General features: G+C 45.4%; 1 protein-coding gene across 2 annotated transcripts in view; it reads right to left on the bottom strand.

Annotated features, from left to right (window-relative positions):
- Positions 1 to 546: 546 nt before the first annotated feature.
- Positions 547 to 25,011, bottom strand: part of LOC127008522 (uncharacterized) — a gene marked incomplete at its 3' end in the record, with an annotated part of 47,952 nt that continues 23,487 nt past the window's right edge. For both annotated transcript variants that reach the window (XM_050880690.1, XM_050880684.1), the window contains 4 exon segments: positions 547 to 788; positions 4,324 to 4,512; positions 20,589 to 20,757; positions 20,890 to 21,092. In XM_050880690.1, coding sequence (XP_050736647.1) covers positions 547 to 788; positions 4,324 to 4,512; positions 20,589 to 20,757; positions 20,890 to 21,092 — 803 coding nt within the window.

Raw genomic sequence — 25,011 nt, 5'->3', positions numbered from 1 at the left:
TCAGCCGCCGCCGAGTGGCTTAAAACTACCCACATGCTGTCCAGAAGACCACCTATCAACCCGGACTCTAGATTCTAGGATTAAAGATGAGTTCCGGGAGGGCAGCATGAGCCAATGCCAATACCCAGGAATGTATGGACGACGCAGTGGGGGAACTGTGACCTAACCTTCCCTTCTCCCTTCTTTCCGAATCTTCAACACACTCTTTCTAAACACTCGTCCAACACTCGTCCTTCCCCTCTTAGGTTCCCCATCGCCCTACACTCACCCAGGAACACAAGGACGACGCATTGGGGAACTATGACCTGTCCTTTCCTTCTTTCCAATCTTCCTCAAAACACATTTTCCTCAAAGTCCAACACCCCCCCTTTCCCTCCAAGTTTTCTTATCACTCCACACTGACCCAGGAATGTATGGACAACGCTGTTGGGAACTGTGGCCTGTCCTTCCCTTCTCCTTTCTCTCAAAATATTACTCAACACGTTCTCCAAAAACATTCCAACACTCGTCCTTCCCCTCCAAGTTTCCCCATCGCTCCACACTCACCCAGGAATGTCAGGATGACGCTGTGGGGGAACTGTGACCTGTCCTTCATGTCGTTCTGGATGGTAGGGAACAGAGAGGCTCCACCGAGGGCGAAGAGGATGGCGCCGAAGCCCAGGAACACGGAGTGGAAAGTCGGGGACGGGAAGAGTGGCGGCTCGTGGGTGTCCCTCTGCACCACCACCTCCGACAACACCACCAGGCAGGCCAGTAGCGTAGCCCCCAAGGCCAGCACTGGGGCTCCCCTGTTGTGGTGGTTGGGGGAGGCGTTGTTATTATTGGTGGTGGTGTGGTGATATTGAAGTGGTGGTCGTGTGGTGATATTGAAGTGGTAGTGGTAGGGTGGTGGTGGTGGTGGGAGTGGTGGTGAAGGGTTTCAGGGAGGAGGGGGAATAAGTGTTATGATGAGTAATGGTAGATATATTACGCTGAATTAATCTACATACATACATACACACATGCGTAAATACATACATACACGAATACACACACACGCACGCACGTACGTACACACGTTCTGATTTAATGAACAAAGCAATTTAAGTCTTAGATGGACAAAACACAATTATATCCCGTATTCTCTCTCTCTCTCTCTCTCTCTCTCTCTCTCTCTCTCTCTCTCTCTCTCATTAGTCAAACATAATCGCCAAGTCTGTCTTCCCTTGTATCCTGGGATTGATCATTTGCCTTGCTTCAATCATACGAATTATCTTTCTCTTTCCTTTCATCTTCGTGTTTGTACTCCTCTTCCTTCTCCTCTTCCTCTTCGACTCCTTCTCCCCCGCAGGTCTAACAATTATGGAGTCTGACGAGTTGGTTTGATCGCTCGCGCTAATTGCTCTGACGTACATGATTGTTCCTTGAATGGCAATGGGAGGAGGAGAAGGAGGAGGAGGAGGAGGAGGAGGAGGAGGAGGAGGAGGAGGAGGAGGAGAAGGAGAAGGAGAAGGAGAAGGAGAAGGAGAAGGAGGAAGAGGAAGAGGAAGAGGAAGAGGAAGAGGAAGAGAAAGAGAAAGAGAAAGAGAAAGAGAAAGAGGAGGAGGAGGAGGAGGAGGAACACAATAAACACAAAGAAAGAACAAACAGCAGCAGACCTGTTGGTCCTTACGAGGCTGTTTGTGATAAGCTACACTAACTATCTAATCAAAGGTGGGAGATGAAGGACAGCAAAGGCGAAGGCTCCTCCACACCCCCCCATCCCTTTAGCCAAAGCTGGCAGGAAAGGAAAAAGAAACATGCTGCATGAAAAAAACTGCATGGAAATTATGTAGGAAAGAGGAAAGAACTACCATTAATGCTACCACTAACCGGGCGATAAAAACGAACAAGGACACCAGTATTCGAAAGAACTTAACGTTATTACGACAATGAGAAATATCTTAGTTGCTGGTTGGATTCAAAATGCTTGTCTAATCTATTCTTGAAGGCTGTAACTGTTGTACTATCAACGACATCACAGGGTGGAGAATTCCAAACATTAACGACTCGATTGAAGAAGAAGTGTTTAGCTTCGTGCGACGAGAATCTTTTACCACTTATCTTGATTTTGTGATTTCTTCTTGTTCTATTTGATCGATCAATTGTAAAGTAATCTTCCGCATTAATATCACTGAATCCTTTAAACATTTTAAACACTTCTATTAGATTGCCTCGCATTCTTCGTTTTGATAGACTGAATAAATTTACTTCTTTAAGTCTTTATTCATAAGATAAATTTCTCAATGTTGTGTTCTAACTTTTCTACGTCTTTTCTGTAATAGGGAGACCAAAACTGTACACATAACAGTACTATAGATGGTGTCGAACAAGCGAATTATACAGTTATAATATTACTTTTTCCGATTTATTTTTAAAGACTCGTCCGATGAAGCCAACCAATTTGTTTGCTGTTTTAACTACCTCTGAGTGTTTTAAATCGCTTGATATTGTGATTCCAAGATCCTTTTATTTACTTACTGCAGAAAGTTGTTGGCCATTCATTACGTACTGAACGCGATTGTTATTTTTTCCGATCTGTAACACTTTACTGGAGGAGGAGGAGGAGGAGGAGGAGGAGAGGAAAGGAGAGATGGATTCAGTGCAGGAGAAGATGAAGAAGAAGAAGAGGAAGAAGAAGAAAGAAATGAAGAAGAAAAAGAAAAAGAAGAAGAAAAGTTTTGAAGTGTTTTGAAAGAGAAGACAGAAAAGGAAAACAGGGAACTGATGTAATGGTGGTATACCAGAAGGAGGAGGAGGAGGACAGAGAGTAAGAATTGTTGTGGGAGGAGGAGGAGGAGGAGGAGGAGGAGGAAGTAATTATTGTAGTCCTGATGACGGAAAGTAGAACATTGCGATGGGAACATAATTATAGTCTCGGAAACACACACACACACACACACACACACACACACACACACACACACACACGGTAATGACGGAGGTATGGGTGGCTGCACGTGTCGCCAGGGTGACTTAATTGGTGGTCATTATTAAGGTGAAGATGAAGGGGAGGAGAAGGGAAAGGCTCTCCAGAGGGACGTGTGGCCAATTACATTGACGGGAGGGGTGACGGCAGGGGCATGGTGAGGAAGGGAAAGAGACGCGTAGAGAGTATGAAAGTTAGAGGAAAGAGAGGGTTAATAAGCGATACAGAATAATTAAAGAGGGGAAGGAAAGAGGTACGTAGAGGATAGCGACGTGAAAGGAAGGAGAGTATATGGAGAAGAGATACAGGAGAAAAGAAACAGGTAACAGAGAAAAAGTGGAAGAAGAGAAAATTATTGGTAACTAGAAGCGGAAGACGAAACCGAGGCATTGCATGACGGGGGGAGAGAGAGAGAGAGAGAGAGAGAGAGAGAGAGAGAGGAGAGGAGAGGAGAGGAGAGGAGAGGAGGGGAGGGGAGGGGAGGGGAGAGAGAGAGAGAGAGAGAGAGAGAGAGAGAGAGAGAGAGAGAGAGAGAGAGAGAGAGAGAGAGAGAGAGAGAGAGAGAGGAAGCCAAAAAAAAAAAAAAAAGTACACTAAAAGATTAATACAGAGAATTTATAAGATTGAGGGCCGTATTACAAGTCATAGTCAAGAAGTTTCGGATCTCTACAAAGGTCGGTTTAGGGGCCGTACTGCAAGTCTAATCCGAGAAGTTTGGGGTTCCTACAGAGTTCGGGATGAATAACTCTGCATGCAGGGACCCGAAACTTCTCGGGTTTGACTTGTAATACTACGGCCCTAAGGAAGGAGAATGCATTACGTATATTAGAAGTCATCTTGGGGTTGTAAATAAAAGTGGATGATTAAAAGGTCAAAGCGAGAATAAAATAACTAAAAAATTGTAGTAAAAAATAGGGAAAGAAAAATAGAGAGACGTGTAGGATGAGAATGAAGGGTGCAAAGTCTTCATCGGAAGAAGCTAAAATAACACTACAAGATTGAAGAAAAAAAACGAAGAAAATTAAGAATAGACACGGAGAATTAGTGTTTAGGATGAAAGGTGAAAAAAGGACAAGATGAAATGAAGTGAAGAAGCAAAGGCTAAAGTTGCACAAAAAAAAACTAAAAACTAAGAAAATAATAGAAAAGGAATGTATAGGAGAACAGAGGTTTAAAGGTGATAAGAGGACAGCCATGAGATGAAGTGTGAAGGAATCGTTACCAGAAGCCCTTATGAGGTGGAATCGACCGAGGAAGCCACTACAAGACTTGAAAAAAAACGAAGAAAAGAAAGAAGAGTAAGGAATGTATTGAAGAAGTGATGAATAAAGCTGCTAAGAGGACAGACATAGGATGAAGAATGAAGGATGCGTTACCAGAAATCCTTGGGCGTGCTGAACCAGGTGGTGGGGCAGAGGAGGACGCCCAGGATGAGGCACCACGCGCACGGACTGAGGGTGGGCACGTAATGGCTCAGGAGGGAGTGGGTCATCTGCACGGCGAGGAGGAGGTACACTGTGGAGGCACCGAAGAGCGTGAACAACACTGACGCCTCGGCCACGACCCTGCAGGAGGCGGAGGTGGTAGTGGTGAAGGTGGTAGAAGGTGGTGAAGGTGATGAATGGAGGAAGATGGCGGTAAAAGGAGAGTGTAGTGATGGAGGTGGTGGTGGAAGTGATGAATTGGTCGAGGGTGGTGAAGGTGATGAAGGGAGGAAGATGACAGTAAAGGGAGAGGGTAGTGGTGGAGGTTGTGGTGGTAGTGATGAAGGTGGTTGAGGTGGTGTGCAGAGGGTGAGGGTGTGGTGATGAAGGCAGGGTGAGGGTGGTGAGGATGTGGTGGTGAATGGTCAGTGAGGGAGATGAGGGTGTGATGGTGATGGTGGTGATGGTGGTGACAGGAGGGTGACCATAGTGCCATGGATAAAATAAAACTGAAGAAAAATGGAAAACGAAAAACAAAATGCAAAAGTGATACCCGAAACAGTGGAATGCAAAGACTATTCAAGCGAACAATAAAATGACAAAAAGTAATGATGACAAATACACTTCAAAAGAACGAACGGTATAGAGTTGTATCCGGTGAGGGAGTCAAGGCGTGAGTCTTTAATGGCGAGATGCTTTTGCACACTGAAAAAGAAAATAATGTATCGGCGGAACGTCTTTTTGCTCCAGCTGGGACGTGGCAGATGGGCGGGCAGGGGGCGAGGAAGAATGAAGAAAAGACGGAAGGGAGGGAAGGTAAAGGGAAATTAGCTAGCAGGCGAAGAAGAATGAAGGAAAGATGGAGGTGAGGGAGGAATGGAGGAAGCTAGCGTGCGGGGAACCGGAAGGATGGAAGAAAGATGGAAGGCAAAGAGAAAATGAGGAAGCGAGCGGGCAGGCGGTGCAGGAGTGATGAATGAGAGATGGAGAGAAGGAAAAAAGGAGGGGAGCAGAGATGAAAGGAGAGACGAGGGAAGCAGTTGGCCAGATAGGAAAAGCCGTAGGAAGGAGACAATCATATAGGGGAGGAATGAGGGCTAAGCAAGGAAGAAAGGAATCGAGTAGACAGGGATGAAAAGAAGGGATGACAGACAAAGGAATTACCCGAGCAGAGAGTAAACGCCAGACTGAAAGGCTAGGATGAGGAGGAGGAGGCTTGTGACTTGGAAGAAAACGGAAAAAGAGTCTTGGAAGAAATGAGGGAGAAAAGGATGCTGCATGATCTGGAAAACAAGGAAGAAAGAAAAAGTTTATTTATAAGAGGAAAGGAAAGCACAGGTGGAGAGAGACAGCAGGAAAAGGGAGGAGAGAGGAGGGAGGATGTGGAAAACAGGGAAAAGGATGAAGAAATGAAGAAAAAGGTGTAAAAAAATAAGGAAAAATGGAAAGCTATTTGCACACACACACACACACACACACACACACACACACACACACACACACACACACACACACACACACACACACACACACACACACACACACAGAGAGAGAGAGAGAGAGAGAGAGAGAGAGAGAGAGAGAGAGAGAGAGAGAGAGAGAGAGAGAGAGAGAGAGAGAGAGAGAGAGAGAGAGAGAGAGAGAGAGATTGGGGGGCAGTGGACTGGTCCTTAGGGGGTTGCCTGTTCCCCGCTCCTTATCCATTACTTAATACCTTTGGAAGATCGGGCAGTTCCGTCGTCCCAACTCAGCCTTACACTAGCAGGCTTATGTAATGCTCCTGGGGCTTTGGGGAGGGGGGAAATGGGGAGTGGAAGGTTAGCTTGGGTTTGGTGGTCGGTTTCTTCAATCTCCCGGCTCGATAAGGCCCGAGGCAATTACGAAAATAGAAAGTGAAAGAGAAGAAAAAAAAAATGTCAGAACCTTTCGCATCTTTTCCTGAAACTGATGCTTGGAAAGTTTTGAGAACGAGCCGAAATGAGGTGCCTACGCTCGTGTGTGTGTGTGTGTGTGTGTGTGTGTGTGTGTGTGTGTGTGTGTGTGTGTGTGTGTGTGTGTGTGTTGTCATTCATCCACGATCTGATCATTAACATCGTGTCGTGGTGGCAGCTAGTACCTTCCCGAAAAGAGCTTGGAGCTTCATTGTGTTTTTATTTATTATTATTTTTTTTTTTAGTGAGTCACACGTAGGTTGAGAGGCAAGGGACGGCTTGGTATTTACAATATTTTCCGAAATAGTTTATTCCATTAACTCATTACGCTCTCACGGGACAGAAGATGCGTTCATATATGATTGCCCAACATGCCAAAACTACACTGTCTTGGATAAAGCTTTGATTTCCATAATGCTGATAATCTAAATGGCTTCCTGAAAAGCACAAGGCATTGGGATGCTGTGAACAAGGACAATGAACTACTCATTCATTGTACAAAATCAACAGTCAGGACAAGTTTGATTCAAGCAGCGAGTGAAGAGTTCTCGCTCTGGCTGTGTTACCATATCATGACGTAGCTCATCACATGAGGTGCGTGAGTGCCAAGAAGCCTTAACTCTTCAGGTAGACTTCTATAGTTTTTCTATGAGCATACATAGATATGTGCTATAACAATTACATGTGCGCGCGAGCACACACACACACACACATACACACACACACACACACACACACACACACACACACACACACACACACACACACACACATACACACACTATACGTATAGGAAGACAGAACCCTGTGGAACACCACTGTTAATAGGTTTAGGGGAAGAACAGTGACCATCTACCACCGCAGAGATAGAACGGCCGGAAAGGAAACTGGAGATAAAGGAACAGAGAGAGGGATAGAATCCGAAAGAGGGCAGTTTAGAAAGCAAAGCCTTGTGCCAGACTCTATCGAAGGCTTTCGATGTCTAGCGCAACTGAGAAAGTTTCACCGAAACGGCTAAGAGAGGATGACCAAGAGTCAGTTAAGGGAGCAAGAAAATCGCCAGTAGAACGCCCCTTACGGAACCCATACTGGCGATCAGATAGAAGGTTAGAAGTGGAAAGGTGCTTTTGAATCTTCCGGTTAAGGATTGATTCAAAAGCTTTAGATAGGCAGGAAAGTAAAGCTATAAGGCGGTAGTTTGAGGGGTTGGAGCGATGATATGAACTCCTTATAGCCTCCATGTAGAAAGGTGTTGTCTTCTGGAATGTTTATTGTGAATATTTCGCCATGTTCTTCTCGTTGATATTTTGGATCTGAAAGCCAGGTGGTGTAGCAGGCGCCGAGACTGCCTAGTCGTCGGCATGTCGATATACAAGGGTTGGATGACCTCGCAGTTTCCTCTCTTGCAACTGATATTGTATATTACGTGTGACTTGTTGGTTGTTTCCTTGTCCTGTCGTGTTGTTTATGAGTGGCAGTTAGATGGTTTCATGGTGTTTGTAGTAAATTTGATGTTATACTCTCGTATGAAGTTATTTGATGTTTTATTTTTGTATCAAGTGCAGTAGCTTTTACGTTGCGATGCAGTATCTGCCTCATGATCCTTTATTTTTCCTTATACGCTGTTGAGAAGAAAGTTGTGCAGAAAGTGATGAGTCTTTCCTCGGTTTCCGGTTTGTGCCAGTTATTCTTGGTTTGTCAGCTGATCCCCTCGCTGAAGCCGTTGTTGATTAATACTTGTGTGGAGCGTTCTTTTCCACGGTGCATTTATTTAAATGTGCTGCAGTGAGTGAGTTCCCATCGAATGTAGGCCCCGATGTTAGGGCCCCTTTGTCTCTGCGGGCACTTGATTCTTCTGTTGAGGCAGTGTCCCGGGTTTGTGGGATGGACATACCCTTCAGTATTTAAAGATTTATCTTCTTGTTTCACGAGCATGTCGTGAAGTGGGATGAAATTTTACGTTATTTTCTATTGTGGGTGTGAGGTCGGAGATTTCTTGTAGGCAGAGTCTACACCGCTCAGCGTCGCCGTCGTTCTCTGCCTTGAAGAATATGCCATCTATGTAGCGGCATATCTGGTTTGTTGACCTGGAAAACTTCACTTTTTCCCAGTTCCATAAAGAAGTATTTCTAGGGGTGAACCCATTGCTACTACAGAGAAAATGAAGCAGAAAAAAAAGACTATAATAAAAAAATGGCAATTGTCAGAGGAGTATGTAGGAGAAAGGACATCATCATCGGAGGCGGTGGCCCAGTGGTCAGCGGGTTGACGTTGTGATCCCGATGAACCGGTTTGAAGTCGCACAGCAAGACGCTGACACTTTTCAATTTTCGTCGAGTGGCGAAAAATTACCAACATACTGTCCATACCTTCAATCAACCCTAACTTAGGCGACTTGGGTCAAGAGAAGAACCCGAGGCAACATGGGCCAAGCAAGTCATATATCACGGCAGCCACTAATCGGGAGTCAGGCGTTTTATAGTCTATTGCTCTGTTCATACCAAGTGTTCATCTGGCGCCTGAGCAGCATTTGTTACGCGGCACCTGATTGGCTGGCCTACCCTCTCGGCTCTCGCCCTGATTGACTGGCTTCCTCTCCCGGCTGTAGTGGAGGCGACAGTCACTCGCACATGCTCTTGGTGATAAATGTTTATATTTACCTTAGCTCACCTCTTATACAAGATAGATAATTTTACTTAACACCATTAAACGCAGCAGTGATTGTGGATCCTAAATATGCTTGTCACAACTCTATGAAATCAAAAGTAAAGAAATAATGACGAGTATAAGTGAAATAACGCGTCAGAAATGTTTATACCACTTCTACATATATCTGATGATATTTGCAGAAAATAATGAGTCAATGCTGACGTAATCCATTTCATTCCATAAAGACGAGTCTCATGAACATGGTGGTATAACCATAACCAGAATATATATAAAACACGATGTAAGCGAAACACGGAATGATTTATCTAGACGTGTCGCGTCCATCAGAGCGGTGTTGTGCAAGACTTAACGTTTGCTTGCTTCATTATAATGGTTTCTGCAGTTTGTTGATAATAAAAAAATAACTGGAAATTTAAGAAACCATGTGATGAACGAAAAATGAGAGAACTGAGGTCAGCAAGCAAGCTTTGGTTTAGTATGAGTCATTGAGTGTCGTATATTTTTATATAGTAAACTATTTGAATGGCATAACCAATGCCTTAACGATTTCACCATTTCCTAGAGTGTGTATGAAAGTATTTGGTGAGTGAATCACACAAATCAAACATACCTAATTGAGAGAAGAGCAGTGTTCAAGACGATGTGTGTGTGTGTGTGTGTGTTGTTACTCGATCCATGTGCTTATGTGGGCGGAGTCAAGACTGGTGGGTTGGCGGCGCACGCGCCGTATTGACTTGAGAACTTTAGGGACGGAGGAACCACAGGGACGCCACATTTGATTTTACAGAGTTGTGACAAGCATATTTAGGATCCGCAATCGCTGCTGGGTTTCATTGTGTCAAGTAAAACTGTCTATCTTGTGTAAGAGGTGAGCTAAGGTAAATACTTTATAAACATTTATCACCAAGAGCATGTGCGAGTGACTGCCGCCTCCACTACAGCCGGGAGAGGAAGCCAGCCAATCATGGAGAGAGCCGAGAGGGGAGGCCAGCCAATCAGGTGCCGCGTAACAAATGCTGCTTAGGCGCCAGATGATCACTTGGTACGAAGACTTTTTTTATAGTTTAATCAGGCGTACACACACACACACACACACATCCTCGCTGCAGAGTCGGACTGGAGTGCTTAAGGGGGCCGTGCCATCTAGTGGTTGGAGGGGGCCCGGGCCCATATAAGAGTTAGTCATTATTATATGACAGCATGGGTTAAGTCCAGGTGCCCATGTACTTTGAGGGCCCATGTGCCATTGGCACACGGGCACATAGGCCAGTCCGACCCTGCCTCGCTGTAAATTTTCAGTTGCCGCACAGACAAATTTTATTTCTGTCATTTTCCCTCCTTTACCCGATGGCAGCACACGACGAGGCTGAGATTGCCGGCAGGTGGCGCTGCCCCGGCGCCTGGACCAGCGACGACGACGTGCTCGACGACCAGGCGCTGACGATTATCGCTGGAATCAATAGGCTGCCACCCTTGATTCCCGCTACACCTGTTCTCGCGGACCGCCACCAACAGGAGTTCTCGGGCTCCAGGGCCCAGACCTCACTTGCCCGCCGACAATCGCAGCCACTAGCTCCTTCTGGTTACGTGTACAGCCAGGAGGACCTGCTGCCGGCCTTCCCGCGGGAGACTCCTCCACCCTCTAGCTCGCTGCTCCGCTCGCCATCCCGAGTGTCCAGCGACTTTCTGCAGTCACCCAGGCAGCCCCTCCTCGCTAGGCTGGGAAGGAGCCTTACCCAGATGAATGAGGGCAGTGTGTTAGGTGTGTGGGTTTTTATCTGCCTGATGACGTGCCTTGCGTACTTCTGGGGTGTTGCAATGCCTTACATAGTAGAGAGGCAAGACTTTGCCACCCTAACGATGATGGAGCTCACACTTCAACACAGCTACGATTCGGGTGTGGGGAGCCAAGTCTCCGGGTAAAATACAGCCGTCAGTGAACGGCACTAACCCATTTACACCTCCATGACTGAACGACCTTCAAACAGGGAACCTACAATGGAGTCGATCCTCGCTCATTGGGACGCTTGAATACTTCTGATATATTGCTCTTTCTTATTTCTTCTTGGAAAAATGTTGTGACTTCATTAAGGTTCCTTTATCATTATGACATGTTTCTACCTGCATGTTCAGGTGAAAAAAAAAGAATGTCAATATTATTATTTCTGAACATACCTCGGGGTATGCATCAGGTTGAAACCCATTTCCGGGGTAAATTGTGACGAGTGGCATACGTTCCCAACCAAGCCTTTACACAAGTCTGTGAAAATAGTAATTTTGAAATGTTCAACTTGCCTAACGTCTTTCTTGATGTTTTTTCCTAGCTTTTCTTTTGGAGTTTAATGGTTGCCGCGGTGTCCGTATTTTCCAACACCTTTATGTACACTTCCTTCGCACCCAGCCTCAGGAGTGTGTGTATGATTGCTGAAGTTTTAATCGAGTCCAGTGCCTTCTCATAATGAAACCCATCCATAATGGTTTATTGTATTCGGCGGATTTTTTCAACATCTTGGTGTTTTTTTTTATTACTGAAGATGAAGCACTCAAGGGCAAACACAAAACAACGGGAACCTCCCCACTACTACTGCTACCCAAGAGGAAAATGATAGAGACTTGGGGAGGCGATGGCCGAGTGGTTAGCTTGCGGGCGTGGTGAGCCCGAGGACCTAGCGTGGACTAGGTTCGAGTCCCACCGAAACACGCTGATTTTTCAAGTCATCACCAAATGGCGGAAGATTGTCCACATGCTGTCCGGATCTTCAATCAAATTTAACTTCAGCGACTTCGGTCAAGAGGAGCACCGGGGGGCAGCATGGGCCAAGCAAGAGTCATGTATCACAGTAGCCACTATAAATGAAATTAGCCTGCGCCACTAATGGACTGGGGCCGTCCATAAGGCCACTCAAGAAAGCCTACCGACGCTACAGGCAGCACACCAAAAAAAGATTTTTCAGAAACGGTTCGAGAGGTGTCTTGATACTCCCCTCTTGAAAGAGCTCAAGTCAAAGGATGATGGAAACACCTACGAGGAAAGGCTGTTTCTTAAAGGAAAGGAAGCAGCTCAAGGGCATAAAAAAGTGTAGAGAAAAAGCCCGCTAAATGCTGCTCCTAAAAAAAAGATAAAAGTAGAGAGCGGCCAAAAGAGAGGTCAATTTTGGGTGGAGAGGTGTCTTGATACTCTCCTATTGAAAGAGGTCAAGTCATAGGCAAGAGGAACTACAGATGAAGGAAGGCTGTTCCAGAGTTTACCAGTGAAGGGGATGAAAGAATGAAGATGCTGGTTAATTCTTGCATAAGGGGTTTGAACAGTAAAGGAATGAGCTGATACATGGGGAGGCATGAAGTTAGCAAGTTCAGAAGAGTAATCAGCAAAAAAATATCGATAGAAGGTAGAGAGAAGCAACATTGCGGCGGAATTTAAGAGGTAGAAAACTGCTTGTAAGAGGAGGAGAGTTGATGAGACGAAGAGCCTTTGACTCCACTGTCTAGTAGAGCTGTGTGTGTAGAGCATTCCCACACATGATATGCATACTCCATACGAGGACGTACAAGGCCCCTGTATATGGACAGGATCTCTTCGGGGGAGAAGAACTGGCGGAGACGATACAGAACGCCCAACCTCGAGGAAGCTGCCTTAACGAGAGAAGAGATGTGAAGTTTCCAGTTAAGATTTTGCGTTAAGAATAGACCGAAGATGTTTAGTGAAGAATGTGACAGCTGAGTGTTGTCGAAGAATAGGGGATAGGTGTTTGGAAGATTGTGTCGTGTTGATAAGTGGAGATAGAGTTTTTGAGGCATTAAAGGACACCAGGTTCCTTTTGCCCCAATTGGAAATAAGAGCAAGATCTGCGGCCAAGTGTTTTGCAGCCTCCCGTCTGGAGTCTTGTAATTCTTGTTGAGAAAGTCTTCTGGTGAAAGAAGTTGAATAATGCAAAGTAAGAGTCATCGGCGTACGAGTGGATAGGATAGTTGTTTTGGAAAGATCATTCATGAATAACAGAAAGAGAGTGGGTGATAGGACAGAGCCCTGTGGGACACCACTGTTGATAGGTTTAGGGGAAGAACAGTGACCGTCTGCCACAGCAGAGATAGAACGGCCGGAAAGGAAACTGGAGGTTAAAGTAAAGAGAGAGGGAAAAAAATTGTAAGAGGGAAGTTTAGAAAGTAAAGACTTGTGCCAGACCTTGCAGAGTTTACTACCGAAAGGAATGAAAGAATGAAGATGCTGGTTAACTTTTGCATATGGGATTTGGATCGCATAGGGGTAGCAGCAGAGCCGTAGGAGGAAGGGATGCACACAGTTGGCAAGTTCAGAAGAACAGTTAGCATGAAAATAAACATAGAAGATAGAAAGAAATGCAACATTGCGGTGAAATGTAAGAGGCAGAGGAGAGTCATTGAGAGAGGGGAGCTGATGAGACGAGAAGGATAGAATCCGTTAGAGGGTAGTTTGAAAATCAAAGACGTGCAGAATATGTCAAAGGCTTTCGACATGTTTAAGACAACAATAAAATTTTCATCGAATCGGCTGAGAGAAGATAATCAGGAGTCAGTCAAGAAAGCAACAAGATCTCTGATGATCAGAGAGCAGGTTGGAAATTGATAGAGCTAGATAAATTTCGTGTTAATTAAGGAGTTTTAAAAGCTTTAGAAAGACAAGAAAGCAAAGTTATAGCTCGGTATTTTGAAGGATTAAAGAGGTTACGCTTCTTAGCCAGAGAGTGTATATAGGCATACTTCCAGTAAGAAGGAAAGGTAGATGTTGGAAGTCTGAGACGAAAAGGGTTTGACCAGGCAGGGTGTCAGCAAGGCACCACAGTTTATAAGGACAATAGGAGGCACTCAATCGGGTCTGTAAGTCTTCAAAGGAAGGAGGCCAGAGGGAGCATAGAAAACGTCATTCTTGAGTGTTTTAATATCAGACAGAATGAGGTCAAAGGGGGGAGGAGTTGGAGGGATATGCCCTGAATCGTCTTGAGTGGCGTTTTCAGAGAAAGTTAGTGCAAAGACTTCAGCTTTCGAGATATATTTGACAGTTGTTGAACCACCAGAAGTAAGGAGAGATGAGAAAGATGAAGATGTTAGATATTTTTAGCTAGGAGTCAGGCGGCTCTGAAAAAAATAAAGTTGACCAAATTTTGACAGTTTCTATAAATAATTTTTGGAAAAGTCGAAGAGTACATTTAACGCGATTGTGGACAGAAATGTAAATGTCATGATTATTAGGAGTTTGAAGTTTCAGGTACCTTTTGTTAGCTGCCTCTTTATTTATGATAGCACGAAAACAAGCGTGAGTGAACCAAGGCTTCTTAGCACGAGGGGTAGAGAAAGTACATGGAATGTGAGCCTTCATGCCAGAGACAATCACCTCAGTAATACGCTGGGCACACACACAGGGGTATGTGACTTGGAAGCAGTAACTATTCCACAGGAAATGAAAAAAAAGTACACCCTCATGTCATTCCACCGAGCTGAATCATAATACCAGAAGCACCGCCCCCTCGGTGGGTTCAGAAGCCTTACAGGAGCGATAGGAAAACATAAGGAAATAAGGATGTTTGGAGTAGCCAAACGAAGATAATAGTTTAGCAGCATAAGTTGAAGGCTTAGAGAATAGGAAAAGGTCTACAGTACGAGACATGTCCCCAAGGTGGTTAATGATACATGTAGGTTGCTGAACCAACTGCTGTAGATCATTGTGGAGAGCAGAGTTGTAGGTTTGTTCACCATGCTGGTCAGTAAAGGGAGATGAAAATCAAAGCTGTTTTTTTTTTTTTTTTTTTTTTTTTACTGTAAAGGAATCAGATAAAGTGCAACAGTGAATTAATATAAAAAAAAACTGTTAATCACTGCTTCTATAAGAAGAAAAAAAGTAGAAATGTGCCCATAAGCTCTGTTTCAGATGTAGAGGTGTCTTGATACTCCCCTCTTGAAAGAGATCAAGTCATAGGCAAGAGGAAATACAGACAGAGGTAGGCTGTTCCAGTTTTCCAATGAACGGGATGAAAAAATGAAGATGCATATGGGATTTGGACAGTATAGGGATGAGCTATAGTAGAAAGTCGAATGCAGCGGGGCCGCGGGAAGGGGGGAGGCATGCAGTTAGCAAGTTCAGAAGAGCAGTCAGCATGAAGGAAGAGAGAGCCAACATGGCGGTGGAATTTAAGAGGCAGAAGACTGTCAGTAAGAAGCGGGGATTTGATGAGACGAAGAGCTATTGACCCTACTCCTACTCCTCTACTCCTAATCTCCTAAAATTAAGGTTTTAACTTTGGAATTCAAAGAGCAAAAAAACATTAATGTAGTTGGTAGAATAGTTTTTTTTTTTTTTTTAATAACAAAGGAGGCAGCTCAAGGGCACACAAAAAAAGAAAACAATAATAAAAAAAAAGCCCGCTACTCGCTGCTCCTAAAAAAGAAAAAGAGGTGGCCGAAAGCAAGATCAAATACGGGAGGAGAGATGTCCTGATACCCTCCTCTTGAAAGAGTTCAAGTCGTAGGCAGGAGGAAATACAGATGAAGGAAGATAGTTCCAGAGTTTACCAGCGTGAGGGATGAAAGAGTGAAGATGCTGGTTAACTCTTGCATAAGGGGTTCGGACAGTATAGGGATGAGCATGAGTAGAAAGTCGTGTGCAGCGGGGCCGCGGGAAGGGGGGAGGCATGCAGTTAGCAAGTTCAGAAGAGCTGTCAGCGTGGAAATATCGATAGAAGATAGAAAGAGAGGCAACATTGCGGCGGAATTTAAGAGGTAGAAGACTATCAGTATGAGGAGGAGAGCTGATGAGACGAAGAGCCTTAGCCTCCACTCTGTCCAGAAGAGCTGTGTGAGTGGAGCCCCCCCACACATGAGATGCATACTCCATACGAGGGCGGACAAGGCCCCTGTATATGGACAGCAATTGTGCAGGGGAGAAGAACTGGCGGAGACGGTACAGAACGCCCAGCCTCGAGGAAGCTGATTTAGTAAGAGATGAGATATGAAGTTTCCAGTTGAGATTTTGAGTTAAGGACAGACCGAGGATGTTTAGTGTTGAGGAAGGTGATAGCTGGGTGTTTTCAAAGAATAGGGGATAGTTGTTTTGAAGATTGTGTCGAGTGGATAGGTGGAGAAACTGTGTTTTGAGGCGTTGAAGGACACCAGGCTGCTCTTGCCCCAATCGGAAATAATAGTAAGGGTTGAGGCTAAGCGTTCTGCAGCCTCCAGCCTTGAGTCGTTAAGTTCCTGTAGGGTGGGTCTTCTATTAAAAGAAGTTGAGTAATGCAGAGTGGAATCATCGGCGTAGGAATGGATAGGACAGTTCGTTTTGGAAAGAAGATCATCAATGAACAACAGAAAAAGAGTGGGAGATAGGACAGAACCTTGTGGGACACCACTGTTAATAGATTTAGGGGAAGAACAGTGACCGTCTACCACGGCAAAAATAGAACGGTCAGAAAGGAAACTGGAGATAAAGGTATAGAGAGAAGGATAGAAACCGTAGGAGGGTAGTTTGGAAAGCAAAGATTTGTGCCAGACCCTATCAAAAGCTTTTGATATGTCCAGCGCAATAGCAAAGGTTTCACCGAAACGGGTAAGAGAGGATGACCAAGAGTCAGTTAAGAAGGCTAGGAGATCACCAGTAGAACGCCCCTTGCGGAACCCATACTGGCGATCAGATAGAAGGTCAAAAGTGGAAAGGTGCTTTTGAATCATCCGGTTAAGGATTGATTCAAAAGCTTTAGATAGACAAGAAAGTAAAGCTATAGGACGGTAGTTTGAGGGATTGGAGCGGTCACCCTTCTTAGGCACAGGCTGTATGAAGGCATACTTCCAACAAGAAGGAAAGGTAGATGTTGACAGGCAGAAGCGAAAGAGTTTGACCAGGCAGGGTGACAGCACGGAGGCACAGTTTTTAAGGACAATAGGAGGCACTCCATCAGGTCCATAAGCCTTCTGAGGATTGAGGCCAGAGAGGGCATAGAAAACATCATTTTGAAGAATCTTTATAACAGACATAAAGGAGTCAGAGGGGGGATGAGTAGGAGGAATATGCCCAGAATCGTCCAGAGTGGAGTTTTTAGAAAAAGTTTGAGAGAAGAGTTCAGCCTTAGAGATAGATGAGACGGCATTGTTGCCGTCAGGACTGAGGAGTGGAGGGAAAGATGAAGAAGTGAAGTTGGAGGAGATGTTTTTGGCTAGATGCCAGAAGTCACGGGAAGAGTTACAGAAAGCAAGGTTTTGGCATTTTCTATTAATGAAAGAATTTTTGGTTAGTCGGAGAATATATTTGGCACGATTTCGGGCAGAAATGTAAAGTTCATAATTAGCATTAGTTTGAAGGCTCTGGTACCTTTTGTGAGCTGCCTCTCTATCATTGACAGCACGAGAAGAAGTGTGATTAAACCAAGGCTTTTTAGCGTGAGGAGTAGAGAAAGAAAGAGGAATGTATGCCTCCATTCCAGAGACAATCACCTTTGTGATGCGCTGAGCACACACAGAGGGGTCTCTATCCTGGAAGCAATAATCATTCCACGGGAAATCGGAAAAGTACATCCTCAGGTCGTCCCATCGAGCTGAAGCAAAATGCCAGAAGCATCGCCTCTTCGGTGGGTCCAGAGGGTGTACAGGAGCGATAGGACAGGATGCAGAAATAAGATTGTGATCGGAGGAGCCCAACGGAGAGAACAGTTTGACAGAATAAGCAGAAGGGTTTGAGGTAAGGAAGAGGTCTAGAATGTTGGGCCGGTCTCCAAGACGGTCGGGAATACGTGTAGGGTGCTGGACCAACTGCTCTAGGTCGTTGAGGATAGCAAAGTTGTAGGCTTGTTCACCAGGATGGTCAGTGAGAGAGGATGAAAGCCAAAGCTGGTGGTGAACATTGAAATCTCCTAGGATGGAGATTTCAGCGAAGGGAGAGTGGGTCAAGATGTGCTCCACTTTAGAATTCAAATAGTCAAAGAATTTTACATAGTTGGTAGAGTTAGGTGAGAGATAAACAGCACAGATGTATTTAGTAATAGAATGACAATGAAGTCTTAGCCAGATGGTAGAAAATTCAGAAGAGTCAAGGTTGTGGGCACGAGAGCAAGTGATGTCGTTTCGCACGTAGGCGCAACATCCAGCTTTGGATTGAAATTTAGGATAGAGATAGTAGGAGGGAACAGAGTAGAGATTGCTGTCAGTAGCCTCAGCAACCTGTGTTTCGGTAAGGAAGAGAAGGTGAGGTTTAGAGGAGGAGAGATGAGATATAAACAGCACAAACATGTTTAGTGATAGAATGACAACTAAGTCTTAGCTAGATGATGGAAAATTCTGAAGAATCAAGGTCATGGGCGCGAGAGCAAGTAATATCTTTGTGTTCATAGACCCAACATCCAGTTTTGGACCGAAATTTAGAATATAGATAGTAAGAGAGAACAGAGTAGAGAATAAAATACCGTCAGTAGCCTCAGAAACCAGTGTTTCGTTTATGAAGAGAAGGCGAGGTTTTGAGGAGAGATGGTGTTGTACAAAATGGAAATCAATGAGAAGACCGCGAATGTTGCAGCTGATGAAAATTTTGGAAGAACTATCAAGACACCTCTTTGGGTCGTCACCAGAAGTGGAGTCCGACCTGGGGACAGTTCTGGAAAGGGGGAACATATGGAAAAAAATACCCTTAGAGAGCATGCTGAACTACTTTTTGGTGTTAATTGAGGGAAAAAGGAGACGGAAAATGAGGACACGGTGAGTGTCTTTGATTGGCTTGCAGCATACCCTCACCCTCACTGGGCGTGACTTGCGCCCGTTGCGGCAAGTGCCTGGCTTTCCTACTCCCAGTTGGTGAGTATCCATTACGAAATTCAGCTTGTTCTATTGGCTGGTTAGAGTCTAGCGCTGCACTGATTTTGTCTGTTATGATCTTAGTAAAAAGTGTATAGGCTACTATTAACCGGTCAGTAGATTTTTGTCTTTTTTTGTCGCCTTTATTTTTAAATTGACCTATTGGTGTTTTTTCCTGTCTCTAGAGACTGTGATTCTCATGAGCTATTTCTTTAAATATATATAAAAAAAATTAACGTCGCGGCCTATTGCGCAGTTAGGCTTTTTCACTGGATGGGGCCTGATGGTCGGCCCAGCCCGTTGTGGCGCAGGCGAGTGTTTATAGTGGCACCATCTTGTTTTGGCTGATACTGCACCACGGAGCTCTTCTTTGAGCCTCTCTTTGGAGAGGTAATCTAGAGTCAGGTTGATAGGTGGTCTTGAGGGCAGCATATGGGTAGTCTTAGGCCACTCGGCGGTGACTGAAAAATCCCAGCTGTGTGGCGGCCAGGATTCGAACCCGCGCCCCTCCTGCATCTCCCGGACGCGGCACCGGTATGGTGTCAACTGCCATCCGGTATCGTAAGACATCCTATCTTGAACTTCGTATCGTGGAACCCAAACTTCACTATCACAGAGTAACTAAGTGAAGCATCTAAGCGTAAAAAAATACCAAAGAGGACCTAAAAAGCGATGCAAAGCGGAACAGGTCACAAGAAGAAGAAGAGTAATTGTTGATATCCTAGTTGCATACATTCATACGTCATCATTTGCTTTTATAATAATATAAATAAACTTAGGTGGGACAGATCCCGGCAAGCAGTCGACTAAAGATACGGCACCGTGTCGAAATTCATGTATGTATTCAGGATGGGATTTCTCACGATCTTGGGATGTCTCATGACACCACACCGGCACGCTAACCACTCAGCCACCGCCTGAATCATTGATCAGGTCTATAGTTAGACCGACTTCCCTTTCGTTGTTGCTGCTCATTCTTTTCAGAGCCTTCTTTCTTCATACATATTGCTGGGGTCACATTCACCAGGCCGTGGACAACGTCGGTTCGAATCCCCACGCTACCACCTGGGATTTTTCAGTCACCGCCGAGTGGCCTAAGACTACCCACATGCTGTCCAGAAGATCACCCATCAACCCGGACTCTAGAAGAAACCGTCCAGTAAATCAAGAATAAGCTCCGGGGGGGCAGCATGAGCCAAGCCTAACTGGCGCCACTATAAAAAAAAAATTGCCTGCGCCACGACGGGCTTGGGCCGACCATCTGGCCCCTGAAGAAAGCCTACCGGCGCTATAGGCGGGGATGTAAAAAAAAAAAAAAAAAAAAAAACCATATATTATTCGTGACGTTACTATTTGCATCGTTCAGAGAGAACAACTGATATATCTTTTACAATTGGCCCATAGCGCCGGTAGGCTTTCTTGAAGGGGCTTGCTCGGCGGTCCCCGCAAGCTAGTGAAGCGGGTAGGTATTTTACAGTGGCGCAATTCTTGCCCCTTCCCTCCTCCGGAGCAGTTTCACTAAAGTCCAGGTTGATAGCTGGTCATCAGGATAGCCTGTAGGGTTGTCTTCAGCCACTCGGCAATAAAGATCCTTGCCGGCAGGGACTTGAACCCGGGTCCTCGGAGCCGCTACTAAACTGAAGGAGGATCTTATATGTGTAAAAATTCAGCTTTTGATTTAAAGTATATAGATGACCCTTATGTGGAGTGGCAGTGGAGAGAAACTGCCCCAACTTGATTTGTAGTGGCTCTTAGTCTCACTCATTTTGCTGTGGAAAGAGAAGAAAATAAAGTATGTTTTCAGTTACTCACTGTCCCGGGATGCCGAGGGCGCGGCGGGCGATGGCTGGGTATGGACGGCGGCAGGGCGTGCGATACTGCGGCCAGCGGTCCTCCAGCAACACCCAGCACATGCCCAGCCGCGTGCCCGCGAACCCCACCGCCAGGGCGAGCACCACCATCAGCGGCAGCCCCCCCCACCCTGCACCACGCATAAGGGAAGAGAGGTGTTAGTGGCTAAACATAGCATTGCTGTAGTAAAACTTATTGCTCTAATCGAGTCCCCAGATACATTATTATAGCCATGAGCTTCCACACAGCAGCAGCGACTCGCCTGTGTTGGCCACCGCCCGGGGCAGGTTGAGGATGCCGGCGCCCGCCATCTCGGCCAAGAGAAATAGTGCCGCCAAGCCTGCTGAGAGGCCCTTGTGGGCGCGTCCCTCGCCCTCTGCGCCGCCTGCTCTGCCGTCGTCCCCATCCTCTCTGGAGCAACCATCCGCAGACTCAGCAAGCGTCGCCTGGCTCTCAGCCTTTCCGCTGCAACGAGGAAGTGGAGAGGGCGTGGAGGGAAGTGAAGGGACTGGAGAGGGGCTGAAGTAGGCGTGGAGAGACTATTAAGAGGTGTGGAAGAATGAATAGAAGCCATCGAGTAGTGTTGTAGAGTTCAGAGAAAGAGACTGGATGAGGATTTTAAATTTATTGGCTTTTTTAAGGAATACGCGAGGTAATGATTCAGCTCTTGGCCCAAGACGTGTTGTTGTGGTGAACTATTATAGCATTAAACAGTGTCTTGTGCCTCGGACGCGGAGACAAAACCACTACTTGGTTCCCTCCGCCATCACTCCTGACGTAAGACACCACATCAGTATAGGCATTACAGCATGAAGGTAAAGTTAACCATTTTACCATACGAAATGAGAGAATATACTCCATCCCTCACGCCCTTAAAAGATAATTAAGGAGATTAATCTAATGAATTGCCGTCGAATGAGAAGTAAAATTATCACTTCAATTTTACAGGAAAATGAGCCCCTTGCCAGAAGTTGCCTCGCACTGCCTCCAAGTTTCGAGGCAGCGTTTCCTGGCAGGGGTGAGTGAGTACAGAGCTGGCCTAAAACACCGAATCAGAAGACTTTTTGCATTACTCTCGTGAAAAGTTGTTTTGATGGTTGAGAAGAGAGAGAAAGGAAGGCATCATTAAGGGGCAGAGATAAGGAAGTAAAAGACGCTAGGAAGGGAGAAGGAAAGAAAATAAAGCTGAACGGGAGTAAGGAAGAAATGAATGGAAAATGGAAAGGCCAAAGGAAGGGAAGGAAGAAAGAAAGAAAGGAAGAGGCGGAAAGGAAGGAGTTAGGGATATTTTGAAGGCGGAATGGAAGGATGAAAAAAAAAGCAACTTTGGCTAGAAATAAGAAAGTAAGGATAGAGAGGAGGAAGAAAAGAGGAATCCGAAACAAATTATGAAGAAAACAATGAAGGAAGGAAAGAAAGTGGAAGGCGGTAGCAGGGGGTACAGTAAGTAACTCCAACGAAACTGTGGTTGTAAACTGAGTGAAGTTTATTGCGTTAGCCATTGAGAACGACATATTGTATTGGATGTAAAGGGAAAACATTAAGCCGACCGAGAGTGAAGAGGAAGAGAGAACATAAGGAAGAATAAGAAACGGAGCAGAGAGTAAAATTTTTTGAAAGTGTTGCTAAATCGATAGTGCTGTGATCTCTCCTTTACCTGTCGCTAATGATCCGGTAACTGGGCAGGTGAACAACGGGGATGATGGGGGTATTGAGTATGTAAATTGGCAGATGAGTCGAGGAGAGCATCAGGGGAAAAGGGAGAGAGGTGGAGGATGGAAGGGAGGGAGGGAGAAAACGGTAAGTGTTAGTGAAAAGGAAGTGGCGAAGAAGTGATGATGTTTCAGCACGCGAGGGGAAGGGAGAGGGAAGGTTAGACAGGAGGCGAGGGGGAAGGAAGTGGAGACAGGAAGAGAATGAGGGTGAAGCAAGGTAAGAGAAAAGGTAAGAGAGGAAAGGGGAACATATGGAAAAAGAGGAAAGATGGAAAAAAAAAGAAAACAAGATATAAGAGTATGGTGGAGAGAAAAAGAAAGGGAAGAAACGAGATAAGCAAGGTAGAAAGTTAAGGAGCGAAGAGAGGAAAAGGAAGACAGAGGAAATCAAGATAGAAAAGAACGAAGGATGAAAGGAAGGAGAAGCAAGATAGGAAGGCAGGGATAAACGAAGGTAGAAATGGAAGAGAAAAGCAAGATAGGATGTTAGGTTAGGTGATTGTCTCAGGAATGGAGGCATACATTCCACGTACTTACTCTACTCCCCATGCTAAAAAGCCTTGGTTTAATCACGCTTGTTCTCGTGCTGTCAAAGATAGAGGCAGCTCACAAAAGGTACCAGAGCCTTCGAACTCCAGCTAACCATGACCCTTACATTTCCGCCCGGAATCGTGCCAAATCTATTCTTCGACTTACCAAAAACTCCTTTATCCATAGCAAATGTCAACACCTTGCTTTCTCTAATTCTTGCAGAGACTTCTGGCACTTAGCCAAAAATATCTCCTCCAATTTCACTTCTTCCTCTTTCCCTCCTCTTCTTAACCCAGACGGCAGCACTGCCGTCTCTTCTATCTCTAAGGCTGAACTCTTCGCTCAAACTTTCTGTAACAACTCCACTCTGGACGATTCTGGGCATATTCCTCTTACTCATCCCCCCTCCGACTCCTTTATGCCAGTTATTAAGATTCTTCCTAATGATGTTGTCTATGCCCTCTCTGGCCTCAGCCCTCAGAAGGCTTATGGACCTGATGGAGTGCCTCCTATTGTCCTTAAAAACTATGCTTCCGTGCTGACACCCTGCCTGGTTAAACTCTTTCGCCTCTGCCTCTTAACGTCTCCCTTTCCTTCCTGCTGGAAGTACGCCTTCGTACAGCCTGTGCCTAAGAAAGGTGACCGTTCCAATCCCTCAAACTACCGCCCTATAGCTTTACTTTTCTGTCTATCTAAAGCTTTTGAATCAATCCTTAACCGGAAGATTCAAAAGCACCTTTCCACTTCTAACCTTCTATCCGATCGCCAGTATGGGTTCCGCAAGGGGCGTTCTACTGGCGATCTTCTTGCTCTCTTAATTGATTCTTGGTCATCCTCTCTTAGCCGTTTCGGTGAAACTTTCTCAGTTGCACTAGACATATCGAAAGCCTTCGATAGAGCCTGGCACAAGTCTTTGCTTTCTAAACTGCCCTTTTTCGGATACTATCCTTCTCTCTGTTCCTTTATCTCCAGTTTCCTTTCCGGCCGTTCTGTCTCTGCTGTGGTAGACGGTCACTGTTCTTGTCATAAATCTATTAACAGTGGTGTTCCACAGGGCTCTGTCCTATCGCCCACTCTCTTCCTGTTATTCATCAATGATCTTCTTTCCATAACAAACTGTCCTATCCACTCATACGCTGAGGACTCCACTCTGCATTATTCAAATTCTTTCAACAGAAGACCCTCTCAACAGGAATTACATGACTCCAGGCTGAAGGCTGCAGAACGCTTAACCTCAGACCTTACTATCATTTCCGATTGGGGTAAAAGGAACCTTGTGTCCTTCAATGCCTCAAAAACCCAATTTCTCCACCTATCAACTGGACACAATCTTCCAAACACCTATACCCTATTCTTCGACAACACTCAGCTGTCACCATCTTCAACACTAAACATCCTCGGTCTATCCTTAACTCAAAATCTTAACTGGAAACTTCACATCTCGTCTCTCACTAAATCAGCTAACTCGAGGCTGGGCGTTCTGTATCGTCTCCGCCAGTTCTTCTCCCCCGCACAGTTGCTATCCATATACAGGGGCATTGTCCGCCCTCGTATGGAGTATGCATCTCACGTGTTGGGGGCGCTCCACTCACACAGCTCTCTTGGACAGAATGGAGTCTAAGGCTCTTCGTCTCATCAGCTCTCTAACTGATAGTCTTCTACCCCCTAATTTCCGCCGCCATGTTGCCTCTCTTTCTATCTTCTATCGATATGTTCATGCTGACTGCTCTTCTGAACTTGCTAACTGCATGCCTCCCCCCCTCCCGCGGCCCCGCTGCACGCGACTTTCTACTCATGCTCATCCCTATACTGTCCAAACCCCTTATGCAAGAGTTAACGAGCATCTTCGCTCTTTCATCCCTCACGCTGGTAAACTCTGGAACAATTTTCCTTCTTCTGTATTTCCTCCTTCCTACGACTTGAACTCTTTCAAGGGGAGGGTATCAGGACACCTCTCCTCCCGAAACTGACCTATCTTTCGGCCACCTCTTTAGATTATGTTTGTGAGCAGCGAGTAGCGGGCTTTTTTTTATTATTGTTTGCTTTTTTTGTGCCCTTGAGCTGTCTCCTTTCTTTAAAAAAAAAAGTAAGGAGCGAAGGAAGGAAAGAGAGGAGAGGAAGAATCAAGATCGGCAGGT

This window comes from Eriocheir sinensis, chromosome 4, assembly GCF_024679095.1.
Source record: "Eriocheir sinensis breed Jianghai 21 chromosome 4, ASM2467909v1, whole genome shotgun sequence".
NCBI classification, from domain to species: domain Eukaryota; kingdom Metazoa; phylum Arthropoda; class Malacostraca; order Decapoda; family Varunidae; genus Eriocheir; species Eriocheir sinensis.
The sequence above is the reverse complement of the archived record's forward strand: the minus strand, read 5'-3'. Positions and strand labels throughout refer to the sequence as shown.